This window comes from Chiloscyllium plagiosum, chromosome 14, assembly GCF_004010195.1.
Source record: "Chiloscyllium plagiosum isolate BGI_BamShark_2017 chromosome 14, ASM401019v2, whole genome shotgun sequence".
Lineage (NCBI taxonomy): Eukaryota > Metazoa > Chordata > Chondrichthyes > Orectolobiformes > Hemiscylliidae > Chiloscyllium > Chiloscyllium plagiosum.
The window spans coordinates 42,178,807-42,193,392 of NC_057723.1; the positions used below are offsets into that span (position 1 = coordinate 42,178,807).

The following is a 14,586-nucleotide window of genomic DNA, read 5'->3' on the forward strand; positions in this document are numbered from 1 at the left end:
TGAAACTGGAGTCGCAGGTAGATAGGATATTGAAGAAGGCGTTTGGTATGCTTTCCTTTATTGGTCAGAGGGATTGAATTCAAGAGTCGTGAAGTGGTGTTGCAACTGTACAGGACTTTGGTTGGGCCACATTTGGAGTACTGTGTGCATTTCTGGTCGCCTCACTTTAGGAAAGGTGTGGAAGCTTTGGAGAGGGTGCAGAGAAGATTTCCCAGGATGTTGCCTGGAATGGAGAATAGGTCGTACGAGGATAGGTTGAGAGTGCTAGGCCTTTTCTCATTGGAACGGCGAAGGATGAGGGGTGACTTGATAGAGGTTTATAAGATGATCAGAGGAATAGATAGAGTAGACAGTCAGAGACTTTTTCCCCGGGTACAACAGAGTGTTACAAGAGGACATAAATTTAAGGTGAAGGGTGGAAGGTATAGGGAGGATGTCAGGGGTATATTCTTTACCCAGAGAGTGGTAGGGGCATGGAATGCGCTGCCTGTGGGAGTGGCAGAGTCAGAATCATTGGTGACCTTTAAGCGGCAATTGGATAGGTATGGATAGGTGCTTAAGCTAGGACAAATGTTCGGCACAACATCGTGGGCTGAAGGGCCTATTCTGTGCTGTATTGTTCTATGCTCTATGTTCTATCTCACTTTTTAGATGAGAGTCAATCTAAACGTCATGGCATAGACAGAGAACACAGGGGGCCAACACCTTCAACATATTGTCTAGCTATCACCATTGTTAACAGCTAACCCGAGAATGCAACTTTTTAAAAAAAGGTTTTGTGGTTTACACATGAATGAAGTGAAACTATCACTGTATTCTAGCAGATGAAAGGCTCAACAGACAATCAATTTTTCAATGTATAATTTCAGTTACATCACTGTAAATTTTTGCTATGAATTCTGTGTGTTAGGATCGAGCCCTTCACTACCACCTGATGAAGGAGCGATGCTCTGAAAGCTCAGTGTGCTTCCAATTAAACTTCTTGGACTATAACCTGGTGTTGTGTGATTTTTAACTGTATGCATGGTAACTGTGATTAACGTTTTTAATGTAGGACCTCTTGTGGTAAAACTGGCTTATGTGATGGACCCATGCAAAAATTAATGTTTTTATGTCATATTTCCTTAAAGTCCACATTGAATATGATTTTTTTTAAAGCCCACTACATCTTCTAACAAGAAAGTTTAAATAATATTGCATGGGAAGCAAAATCCATTTGGTTTGTTCAATATTTTGAAACTGGTTATTATGTGCTTAAAGCAAAATGTGCAGTTATTAAAATTAAACTTCAGGAACTGGGCAACAAAGTTGTTTTTAAGAATACAGTATTTTTGTTCATGGCATGAATTCTCTATTTTTCCAAATTTTCTGCTGATAACTTTTTGATCTTTGCAGGTCAGTGGGGTTTACCAACAGTCACAGCAGCTGGAGTCCTGGGAATGTTCAGCGCAACACTCACTGGTATCATTGAATCCATTGGGGACTATTATGCATGTGCAAGGTTGGCGGGGGCTCCACCTCCACCGATCCATGCATTAAACAGGTAAACTTTATAATCCGTGAACAGATGCATTTGTACTCGTTTATTTCTCATAAGACTGAGTTGAATTTAAGTTGAATTATTAACCACGGAGTAAAGTATTGATCTGTTTCCTTCGTGGATGTGTCTTCGTCAACTAAAACTTTTTCAATGCGAGGAATTTAGCAGCTGGGATTTTCCAATGGAGCAAAGGGTGGCAACTGGGACAGGGGAATGGAGAATGTAATTTGACAGGAAGGACATTGGTTATTCTCTTGGCATTATCGCAGTGGGCTTGAATTCTTTGGGACACTGCTAACACTTTTAAGAATGAGCAGTTGAATGTTACATAGGCTTGTCAATTCGGTAATGTGACAGGTCCCTCCAGACTTAATGATGAGCTCATGGGAATCGGGGGCTATTCAGGCCTCAGCAACTTTGCAATGGAAGCAATGGGATGACAGCTGTTGTATTACCTCACTTGGCAGCCCTGTGATGCAGGTTATTTCCTTGAATCAAGTCATAGAGTCATACAGCATAGAAACAGGCCATTTGGCTCACCATTTCTGTGCTGACCAACAAACACCAAACTCTAGTAATCCCATTTAACTGTACCTGGCCCAAAGCCTACTCTGCCCTGGCTTTTTAACTACTCATTCAGATATTCTTAAAAGTTTCAAGAGTTCCTTCCTCCACCTCCGTCTTTCAGGCAATGCGTTCCATAGTTCTACCACCTTCTGGGTGAAAAAGAAATTCTTCAGATTTTAGTCAGTTTAAGGTGAGGAATAAGTGGTTTCACTTATTACTTAAACTGAAGGCCTCTGGTCTTAGACATGTCTGTCCTGGGTAAAAAAATTCTCAAAATCTAGCCTATGTCTATGCTTAACATAACTTTGTGAATCTCAATCAGATCCCCCCTCAAACTCCTCTGCTCCAAGGAAAACAAACCTGGTCTATTCAGTCTCACCTCATAAATGAAACTTTCTATCCCACTCTGGTGAATGTTCTCTGCACTCTCTGTCGTGCAGTCTCAACGTACATCCAAGTTGTTAACAAACAGCAAGTGACTGAACACTGATCCCTATGCTAGACCACTGGTCACAAGCTTTCAATCATGAAAATAACCTTCCACCATCATCTTTTGCCTCCTATTTGTAAGCTAATTTTGGATCCAGTTTACCAACTTGCCTTAGATTCCATGGGCTTTTACATTTTGGAACAGCCTTCCACATATGACCATGTCAAAGGCCTTACTAAAGTTCATGTAAACCTTATCAATCGCATTGCCCTCATCAATAGGAGTTGGGCAGCCATTGACTTTGGGTGTGTCGACATAGGGTATATTTTGAGAATCTTTTACCAATGGCAGCCATGTCTAAGACCAGAGGCCATAAGTTTAAGGTGAGGAATTAATTGTTTAAGAGTGAACCTGAAGAAAGTTTTTTTTTTAATCAGAAGTTTGTAGAAATATGGAATGCACTGGCTGAAAGAGGATGGTGGAGGAAGGTACTCTTAAAACTTTTAAGAAACTCATAGAATCATAAAATCCCTACAGTAAGGAAGCAGGTCACTCAGCCCATTAAGTCCACACTGACCTTCTGAACATCATTCCATCCAGACACCCCACTTGCTCCCTCACCATCTCTGGAACCCTGCATTTCCCAATGCATCTAAACTGCACATCTTTGGACCGTGGGAGGAGACTAGAGAAAACCCACTCAGACATAGGGAGAATGTGCAAACTCCACATCGACAGTCCTCTGAGGGTGGAATCAAACCCGGATCCCTGTGCTGTGAGGCAACAGTGCTAACCACTGAGTCACTGTGCTGCCCCTGATTATATATTATTATTCTGGTTGAGATCCACTGGAGAGAGGCTTGAAAGGTGGGTGAATTGGTTGCTGTTTCAGCATTGTTTGAAAGTTTGTTCCAGTCAAAACAACAGTATCTAAGAAATATCCTGCACATTCTGTAAGAAGGTCTTCTAATGAGGAGGACAACCAGCAGCAGGAACAAGAGTTGGGGATTCCTCCACTCAGATCTGGATAGCACCAATGCCTTGACCCCCTACAAGGGTAATCTTTTGAAAAGGAAGGTGCAGAAAACCATTTTGTGGGCCAAAAGCAGGTGCTAACTTGGAGCTGAAAGTAGACTCTATTAAGGGCATGTAAACAAAGATTGGTTACCTGCAGAGATCATGACAGTGGTTTTGTGCATGTCTGTACATGAGTTACTCATCATGATGATGGAAGAGATGAGCTCTGGATGTATTGGTGATCATCTGATGCCAATGTCTCTCAGGTCACAGTGGCCTAAGATTCCAGGGGCCCACAGGAGATGTGTATTGCGTCTCCAAATCTACCGCACATTACTGCATTAAGATATTGACAGATGCCCTTGGGAACATCAGTTAATATCTACATTTCTATACAGTTGTGGGCAGTTAGGCAAAGACAACCTGAAGCCTTCATCCTTTCAAGTCATTTAATTGCACAGTCTGAGACTTCACTCATGTGACCATCTAGACTTTCCACAGACCAGGAAAAGATTTCATTCCCCCTCTGCGCGACTGGTCTGTGACCTCTGCTGGTGGATCTTGCAGTTTTGTGCTCTTATCAGATAAACAGATACCATGTTTGCTATATATTTCTGCTACAGCCTTGCATTCCGCTCATATCATTAAAGATAGCCACTTGTTGAAGAGGGTTGAAACTTTATTGCTGGAACAGCACAGCAGGTCAGGCAGCATCCAGGGAACAGGAGATTCGACGTTTCTACAGCCTTGCATTCCGCTCATATCATTAAAGATAGCCACTTGTTGAAGAGGGAATCACTGAAGTGATGACTGCGGATATCAGTGAGGAACCTAAGGATAGAGGCAGGAGGAATGCTATACCATGCTACAACCAGGGTGATCATTGAGCAGACAATAAGTCTCCTCAAACTAACATTTTGGTGCCTGGATCAATTGGCTATGGTACATCAGCATGTCACTGTAAGGGTCTCCCTGAAAAGCAGTGGTCTGCTCTGCTCTAAACAACCTGATGCTGTAGAGACCATTGGCTCTTGCTGCTGAAACCAAGTGGTTTGTGAGGTATTCTCAGACAAGGAAGTAGCCAATCAAGAGCTGTACTATTCTGTTAGATATGATGGGTCACATGGATGCCATTAAGATATCAATGCAAGTGAGGCACTTAGCCTCACTCACTTTAACTGGTCTTTAGCATTGCAACTAATTGCCAAATCGATTCACCACTTAGCCAAACTAAAGCTGCTTACCTCTTCCGTAAATCCGTATCTGGTGCTTTTTTGCAATGTGGTAAAGATGAACATGCACTCTGATCAGCCCCAACAATGAAGACCATTGCTTAAATCAATCTAACACAAGCAAAGAATTATGAATTCTTCCATCATCTGTGAGGCCAAAATGCATCTGGTGTATTTCTTAAATTGTTTTCCTATGGGCTGCTCCTTGCTATTCCCTCTTTGCTGCCAGTTGTTTTGGAGGGAATTTATGGGCCTTTGATGCCCAGTGGCTTGGGAGCTCTTGGCACCTTCAGGAAACCTTTGGAATGCAGCAGGGCTCCTGTACAAATGCAGGACACTGTATCTCTCATTGCAATTACAGGTGGCATTGGTTTCACCAGTTAAAGAACTAAGCATTCACTGTCTGTACATTGACTACACAGCATGGAGCTGCCATAAGTAGAAAGTAGCCATTCTTCATTTCTTGCAAGGAACACTTGTGCCTTCCTGCTGACCTGAAAAGGATGAGGACCTAATGGAAACACAAGGTGTCCCATTCTCCTTTGGCCAGGTTTGAGATTCAGTTCCACTTTGGATCCTATTTGGATGTCTCTTCAGAACTCTACTTTGAGCTAGAGAATGCGAGATTCTGAAGGTTAGTTTATATCTAAAACAAGGATTGTTTTCTTTAATTTAGCAGTTATCGAGGCGCTCTCCACGACACTTTGTCTATACAGAGTGCTATTTTGGTTATGTGAAGAGTAAAGTGAGAATTTGGTGAGTTAGAGGGAGATTTCTAAGGAGTGAGGAGTGGTCCTTCTCTCTTCACTTTGTTCATCCTCCTGTAATTGGTTCTTACTTCCATATGGGGGGAGGGGGGGGCATGCTGATTAGTGAGTACTGTTAAGGTATTTGTGACTCTAATTATAATAAATAGCCCATAAAGTTATGGGATGGCATGTCAACTTGACCAAGTGGAGTATTCATACTGTGGTATGTGTGAAGTCACAGGTATGCGTTGTGTTCCCAATGAATGCATCGGCAAGAAGTGTCATTGGCTGTGCAGACTCCAGCTCTGGGTTCAGAACTTAACCAGCAACTGAAGTCATCATGTTTATGCATTTGCATGACAAAGGACTGTGGATTGAGTGATCACCAGGCAGTCTATGAAAATTGGACAGGTAATGCTGGAGTCCACTGAGTCTATATTGCTTGTTAATTGGTTTTCTGATTCTGGTGAGAGTGATGGTTTCGCAGGAGACTAGCCAGAAACAAATCAGTGGCGTAGAGGTTCCAGGGCAGTATGTTGCCTCCGCGATAGCAGGGTAAGGATATTAGGGTGGCGATAGGACAGTCTTGTGGGGGAGATTGCTCAGTCAGTGGTTACATTGGTACAAACAACGTGGGTAAGAATGGTGATAAGATCCTGAAAGCAGATTTCAGGGAGATAAATTAGATTAGATTACTTACAGTGTGGAAACAGGCTCTCGGCCCAACAAGTCCACACCGACCCTTCTAAGAGCAACCCACCCAGACCCCTATGTTTACCCCTTCACCTAAGGCTACTGGCAATTTAGCATGTCCAAATCACATAACCTGCACAATTTTGGACTGTGGGAGGAAACCAGAACACCCGGAGGAAACCCATGCAGACATAGGGAGAATGTGCAAATTCCACACAGACAGTTGCCTGAGGCGGGAATTGAAACCGAGTCTCTAGCGCTGTGAGGCAGCAGTGCTAACCACTGTGCCGCCTACTTAGATAAGTGAGAGATTGAAAGGCAGGACCTCTAAAGCAGTATGCTCAGTATTGCTTCCAGTTTCACATGTTAATTAGAATTAAAATGAAAGATTTCCATGTGGCTGGAAAGCTGATGTCGGAAGGTGGGTAACAGATTTCTGTGAAAGTGAGGACTGCAGATGCTGGAGATCAAAGTCGAGAGTGTGGTGCTGGAAAAGCACAGTCGGTCAGGCAGCATCTGAGGAGCAGGAGAATTGATGTTTTGTGCAAAAGCCCTTCATCAGGAATGAGGCTAGTGAGCCAAGGGGGTGGAGAGATAAAGGGCCCCCAGTCCCACCCCCCTCCCATTTATCTTTCCACCCCCCTGGCTTACAAGCCTCCTTCCTCATGAAGGGCTTTTGCCCAAAATGTCGATTCTCCTGCTCCTCGGATGCTGCCTGACCGGCTGTGCTTTTCCAGCACCACACTCCGAACAGTTTTCTATGGACTAGGATTGGTTATGTGGAGGGTGGGACTTGTACAAACTTGATGGGCAACAACTGAACAAGGCAGTGATAAAATTCCTTGTAGGGAGATTTGTGAGTGTTATTGGGGAGGGTTTAAAATAAATTGGCAGGAGATGAGAATCTGAAGGCAAATTCAGATCAGAAAATGGAAGGCAGAAATTTTAGAGAGTGACTGAATGAGCAAGGAAGCAGACAGTTAAAAACATGTAAAATATAAGAATTTGGCAGCATTAAAAGTTATATGTATAAATACAAAAAAATATAGCAAATAGAGCCGATGAGCTGAGGGCATATATAGAGACATAGCAGCATGAAATTATTGTTATAGTGGAAGCTTGGTTTAAAGTGGCACAAGAATAGCAGCTCAACATTCCTAGATATAGAGTTTTCAAGAAAGACGGAGAAGGGGATATGAAGACATAGCATATTCAAAACAACCTGTTTAAAGATGTTAGTGTCAAGCATGTGGTTCTGGAAAGACACAGCAGGTCAGGCAGCATTCAAGGAGCAGGAGGATCAATGTTTTAGGCATAAGCTGATTCCTGATGAAGGGCTTATGCCTGAAACGTCGATTCTTCTGCTCCTCGGATGCTGCCTGACCTGCTATGACTTTCCAGTACCACACTCTCGATTCTGATCTCCAACATCTGCAGTTCTCACTTTCTTCCTGATTAAAGACTTTATTATGCATTGCTGCAGCAGTTAGGACTTGAACCCTGGCCTTCTGGTTCAGAGGTAGGGACAGTACCACTGCACTGCAAGAACCTTTTGGGGTACAGCATTATTGGTTAAAAAATCAATTACAGCTGTGAGGAGAATGATGTACCGAATAAAGGACTGAATAAAGTCATATAAGTTGAGCTCAGAAACAGAAAAGGGGCAGCCACACTACCAAGCATGTCCCAGAGACCCCAAGTAGAGAGTGTTAGAGGAGTAAACATATTTAAATCATAGAATCCCAACAGCGTGGAAACAAGGCATTCAGTCCAACAAGTCTACAACTACCCTCTAAAAAGTATCTCACCCAGATCCATTCCCCTACCCTCTTACTCAACTGTTCCCCTGACTATTGCACCAAGCCCTCACATCCCTGAACACCATGGGCAATTTAACTTGGCCAATTTACCTAACCTGCACATCTTTTGGACTGTGGGAGGAAACTGGAGCTCCCAGAGGAAATCCACACAGTCACTAGGAGAATATGCAAAATCCACACAGACAGTTGCCTGAGGCTGGAATCAAACCTGGGTCCCTGGCACTGTGAAACAGCAGTGCTAACCACTGACCCTCCATGCCACCACTTATAATAGGTCTCTTCTCATTCCCCTAAACTCCAGTGAGTATTGACCTAAGTTTTTCATTCTCTTCTCATTAGACAAACCTTCATCTCTGAAATCAATCCAGTGAACCTTTTCTGAACCACATCCGTCTTCAAGTAAGGGGACCAAATTTGTACACAATACTCCAGGTGCAGTCACACTAATGCCAAGAGTGGTTGGAGCAACACTTCCCTAATTTAGTACTCTACTCTTTTAGCAATAAATGTCAAATTTCCATTTGTTTTCCTTATTACCTGCTGTACCTGCAGACCAGTTTTCTGTGATACATGCAGAAGAACACCCAGATCTCTCTGCACTGAAGCACTTTGAGGTTTCTCTCCATATAGATAATAAATTGCCTTTCTCGTCCTGCTGTACCATTCAATGAGATGACAACTGATATGATAATCAGTTGTCCCCCTGCCCAAGTTGACTCAGATTATGCCCTTTGGTCCTAGACTGTCCCACTTTCTGCATCTACCCTGTCAAGTCCCCTAAGAATTCTGGATGACACAATAAGGTAGCCCCTACTTTCTTCTAAATTCCAATGAATACAGGCCCACCCTATTGTCATTTATGCACTCATCAGGAATCAGCTTATGCCCGAAACACCCTTTTCAGGCAATGCATTCTATAGCTAAACAATTATGCACATAATTACTTTCCCTGAGCTTTAAATAAAATCTATCCCTTCTTTTACTGCCCTTTCTGTCACCGAAAACATTTTCTTCCCTTCCACATCAAAATTGATGAAATCCCTCCTTAAACTTACTGCAAAAAGAAAATCCCAGCCTTTCCAGTTTCTCTGCACAACCAAACTCCCTCATGCATGATTTAGTTCTAGTTGGTCATCCCCTAGCCTTAATAATGCCAAGGATCCTGTAGCCTTAACATCCTTCTTTATTTGCCTTGCCGTCTTTAATGGTTTGTTTCTCTGCATCCCCTTTAAATTTTTACCATTTACTTTATTGTGCCCCTCTCAGTCTTTCTACCAAAATGCTTAATTTCACACTTTTCTGCATTAAGTATTATTAAGCTGTTCTAGTGGCCCATGTCCTCCTGAAGTAACTTACTATCCTCACATTTCACTACATTTCTAAGGTTCATGTCATCTGCAAACTTTGAAATAATCCCTTGCAAACCATGTCCAGATCATGAATACAAATCCAAAAAATGCAGCAGTTCTACTGTTGAATACCCGTGGAAAAGACAATGAAACGTGAATTTATAAATCCCCTTTCACAACTTCAAAGTGTCTTACAATGAAATCAAATGGCCTAATCCTGCTGTCAAGTCCTATGCTCATATGTAGACATGACAGAGCTTTATCAGTAGAATCATGCCAGCCAATTTGTATTTCACAAACTTTCTCTTTATCAAAGAGAACAATCAAGTGAGTCAGATAATAATGTCTCATAAATCCAGTGCTCACTTTCATTTCTTCAAATGAAGCTACACATTAAACACAACTTGTTTTGAACATAGAAACTTTTATTCATTTCAGATTTTAGTATTTAAAAATATACTTACTTCAGCAAACAAACCAAACTTTCCTATAAATGGGATAGTGCCCAGAAAAACTCGAATAAGAAAATCAAGAAGTGGGTCATCATATCCCCACCTTATCTCCTTCATCGATTTCTTAATAAATAGAGTTTCATTTCAAACCATAAGGCAAATCTTCAACAATTAAAGCTGGACCCAGAGCAATGCAGGCAGATTTACAAGTGCAAAACAATAGATTTCAACTAACCAATTAGAAATTGGATATCAACAAGCAATGAGACAGCCACGCAGATACAATATTTTTGAACATTTTTACAAAACATTTTCAACCAGTCCAATGAAAAAGGGTACAACTCTTGATTTAGTCTGAGAAAGTAAAGCTTGCCAGGTATATGAAGTAGTAACCATTTTAGATGTACTGATCATAACAGTTGAATTTGATTAGATTCCCTACAGTGTGGACACAGGCCCTTCAGCCCAACCTGTCCACACCGACCTTCTGAAGAGTAACCCATTTCCCTCTGACTAATGCAGCTAACACTATGGGCAATTTAACATGGCCAATTCACCTAACCTGCACATCTTTGAACTGTGGGAGGAAATTGAAGCACCTGGAGGAAACCCACGCAGACACAGGGAGAGTGTGCAAACTCCACACAGTCAGTCACCTCAAGGCTGGAATCGAACCTGGGATCCTGGTACTGTGAGGCAGCAGTTCTAACCACTGAGCCACCATGATTTAGCATTATTACAGAGAGGGAAGGTAAAATGGAACATGAGTAAAGGTTCTAAATTGAGGAAAGGCAAATTTTACAAAGCTGAGTGATGATCTGGCAAGAATTGTCTAAATGTATCTATTTGAAGGTAAGTCAGTTATAACTCAATAGCAGGCTTTCAAAATGGATTCATCAGGCGCAGTGTAGACATGATCCCACAAAGAAATGGTGCAAAGCTTAGGCTAGATAGTTATAGTCTGAGTCTGATCTCTGTGGTGGACAGGAAGAAAGTGAGGATTGCAGATGCTGGAGATCAGAGTCAAAGAGTGTGGTGCTGGAAAAGCACAACAGGTCAGGCAACATCCGTGGAGCAGAAAAGTCAATGTTTCGAGCATAAGCTCTTCATCGGAAAGAATTCCATCTGTGGTGGACAGAATTTGGAATAAATAATGATAGAATTAACTCTTATTTGGGCATGCATTAGCTAACATGGTTTTGTCAAGGGACAGTAGTGTCTTATTTTCTCAAAAAAAATTTCATAGCCAGGAGTTCAATCAGAGTAGTGTTGTGGATATTGTCTGCATGGATTTTAGTGAGGCATTTGACAAGGTTCCACATAGCAGAATAGTTAGAAAAAATATTGCTTCTGGGACATAGGCAAATGTGATGAGCTGAATCCAAAATTGGCTCAGTGAGTGGAAACAATAGGTAATGGTCAATGGCAAGTTGTTTCCAGTCCTATTCCTCAGGAATATCATGTGTACCCCTTACTGTTTATGATATGTTCATGATTTAGGCCTCTATGTAAGAAATATTGGTGGTAAATTTGTGGATGCAACAAAAATTGTCCATGTATTTCATAATGAAGGGATGGCTATTGACTGCAGTTGACATTAATGGTTACTTGGGCAGGAAAGTGGCAAATGGAATTTGTCTGGAAAATGCAACATTATGTATTCAGCGAGTGCAAACAAAGCACGAGGATATATAATAAACAGGCAAGTATTGAGAGGGATAGACAAAGTGAGAGACCTTGGAATGCGTGACCATAGGTCCCTGAAGGTAACAGAGCAGTTAGATAAGGTGGTAAAGACAGCATGTGAGTTGCTTTCTTTCATTAGACAGGATTTGAATACAAAAGTAGGGATATAATGCTGGAACTATATAAGACACTGGTTAGGCAACAGTTTGAGCTTTGTATACAGTTATCATTACCACATTACACAAAGGTCTTCATTGTTCTTGAGAGTATGGAGGAGATATACAAGAATAGAAATTGCTGGAGAAGCACAACAGGTCTGGCAGGATCTGTGGAAAGAAAGCAGAGTTAATGTGTATTGGGGTGGTTGCTTTCATACACACAAACGAAGTTGCATCAAGACACTATTCAAAAGGGCCATAACACACTGCAGCACACCAGAACTGCAAAAAGAGGAAGAGGAACACCTATACAAGGTATTCGCAAAAAACGGATATCCTCGCAATTTCATCAACAGATGCCTAAGGGAGAGACAACAGAACGAGGACATGCCGCAACCCAAAGGACTAGCCACACTACCATACATAAAGAACATCTCTGAAATGACAGCCAGACTACTGCGACAACTAGGACTTATAACAGCACACAAAACAACAGCCACTCTCAGACAACAACTCACCAAAACAAAGGACCCGATACCCAGCATGAGCAAAACTAACATAGTGTACAAAATCCCATGCAAGGACTGCACAAAACACTATATAGAACAAGCAGGAAGTTAGCTAACGATCCGCATCCACGAAGCGGACAGCTGAAACTGACAACCGGAAGCGGCAGGGACAGGCCACTATAAATGCCGGAGGAAACACCACAGAAGCACTTCACAGGAGGCTCCCAAACACTGAGGATGTCACCTAGACAGGGGACGAAACGTTTGCAACAAAAACTTCCAGCTCGGCGAACAGAACCACAGCAGTGAGAAAATGGGTTGGCAGTACTGAATGCAATCCATATCACGTGATAATAGGCCTGGGAGTACATGGGAATACATGACTGTGCTAAAAACCACCCCATGTCATAACAGGAGTTGGTGTGGGGTGGGTAAAAAAAACATGAAAGGTTGGAATCAGGCTCCAAAGTTATTGAACTCAATTAGAGTTCTCGAGGCTGTAGGGTCTCTCAGCGGAAATTGAAATGCTGTTCTTCGAGTTTGCGCTGAAGCTCGTTGTAACATTGCAACAGGTCTGTGATAGAAATGTTAGCCAGGGAATACATTAAAGTGCTGGCCACTAGAAGATCAGGTGCATTTTTGCAGACAGAGTGTTGGTGCTTCGCAAAGCAATCACCCAGCCTCTGTTTCAACACTCCAAAGTAGAGGACTCTACATTATGAACTGCGAAAAACATAGGAAAGTGGGACTAGTTTAACTTGGGAAACTTGGTTGGCATGGAAGAGTTGTACCAAGGATCTGTTTCCCTGCTATATGATGATATGAATGCAGTAGACTAGATTGAGTGAAGTACAGGTGTATTGCTGATATTTATATGTTTTCTGTCTCCTTCTCTCAGTCTCTCTGTGTTATCTAATTGATATGTATCAAATAATAAGGGCTTTGGATAGAGTGAAGAGGGAAGACCTATTTTCCCCTTTTAGAGGTCAATTGCCAAGGAGAACCAATTTTAGGGTGATTGGTAGAGGAAGATTAGCAGGGATAACAGGAATAGCATTTTCACTCACAGGGTAGTGGATGTCTTAAATTCAATGCCACTTAACGGTTGGAGTGGCAAATCTCAACTCCTATTTAAAAGGAACTTGAATCTGCATCCAAAGTAGTGTAACTTGTGAGGCTATGATAATGCATTGGAGATTGGGATTAGAATGGACTGTTACTGTTGTAGACTACTGATTTTCTGTCTTTCTCTCTCTGTCTCTTCTTGGAGTCTGGCACTTGACTGTTGATGTCACTAGTAAATCATACGGGCTGAATTGGGACGTTTCAAGGAGGATTTCTCTCTGCAAGCTCCAGTGTGTTTACTCACATAATCTTAAAGTTGTCACCACATGAGAGATGCACCACACCCCCATGTCACCGTTCTCACAATATTGTGCGCTCGACAGCAATGGATGTACTTCTGGTGCTGGGACCTTTTGATTTTGCTGGTGATATATTTAAACTTGAACTATACACCATTTGAAATGCTGCAAGCCAATATTCATAGTCCCAATATGTGAGGATCTCCAGTGATATAACTGATTGAGGTAAATTAGCACCCCACTGATGGTGGGAATGGCTATTCTCTTTCCTCCAGACTTACAGAAGAGCCCACAGTACCAGACCGTAACCCTAGGGCCATGCTATTTCCATAGTCCAGATGAAAGTCCAGCAACATAAGAAGTAGATAAATGACAGTCGGCACTCCTCCACAAAAGTGAATGTCACAACATCTTTCTGCCCATTTATACTGTTTCTAACTTTGCTATTACATCCACATCCACCAAAGTGTGTGGTTTATCACTCTCCCCCTGTATGCATCTTCCCTCAATGGCTCTCAACTTCCAGACACCTGCCTTCCCAATCTCTGTGATATGTTTTCACTTGGAAAACATCAACACCTCTCCTGCACCTATATTGACAGCTGTGTTAGCCATTTCATCTCATTCAATCTCTCCTTTTGTCTCATTGCAAGAGAAAATATATTTACAATTTTGCAGAAAGGGCAAAAACTGGTGATGACATGGTCCACATTTTTCTGGTCACTCCAAATGAGTAGAGTACTTGAATCAGCAGGAAATGATTGAGATCTCGATATCCTGTCAATGAAATATGACTCATTATGATATTTGGTGCTGCTTTCAAGTGTAGTCAATTTGCGCAACTCATTCCTTTTCATCTCTGCAGGCACCAGCAGCATTTAAGTGCCATCTTCCCAGAAGAAAGCTATGCCTCTGGCTACAACATCAGAGAGTGTATTGGAAATGCTATCCCTTGCACCCTTCACCAGCTCAGATGCTGACACCTTACTAGATTAGAGTCAGAAACCCATTCTGGTGAAC

General features: G+C 42.1%; 1 protein-coding gene across 7 annotated transcripts in view; it reads left to right on the top strand.

Moving 5' to 3' along the window:
• LOC122556680 (solute carrier family 23 member 1-like) overlaps positions 1-14,586 on the top strand; it is a 128,795-nt gene that overhangs the window by 80,863 nt on the left and 33,346 nt on the right. For all 7 annotated transcript variants that reach the window (XM_043703706.1, XM_043703707.1, XM_043703711.1 and 4 more), the window contains one exon: positions 1,396-1,543. In XM_043703706.1, the coding sequence (XP_043559641.1) occupies positions 1,396-1,543 (148 nt within the window). The remainder of the gene's footprint in view (positions 1-1,395; positions 1,544-14,586) is intronic.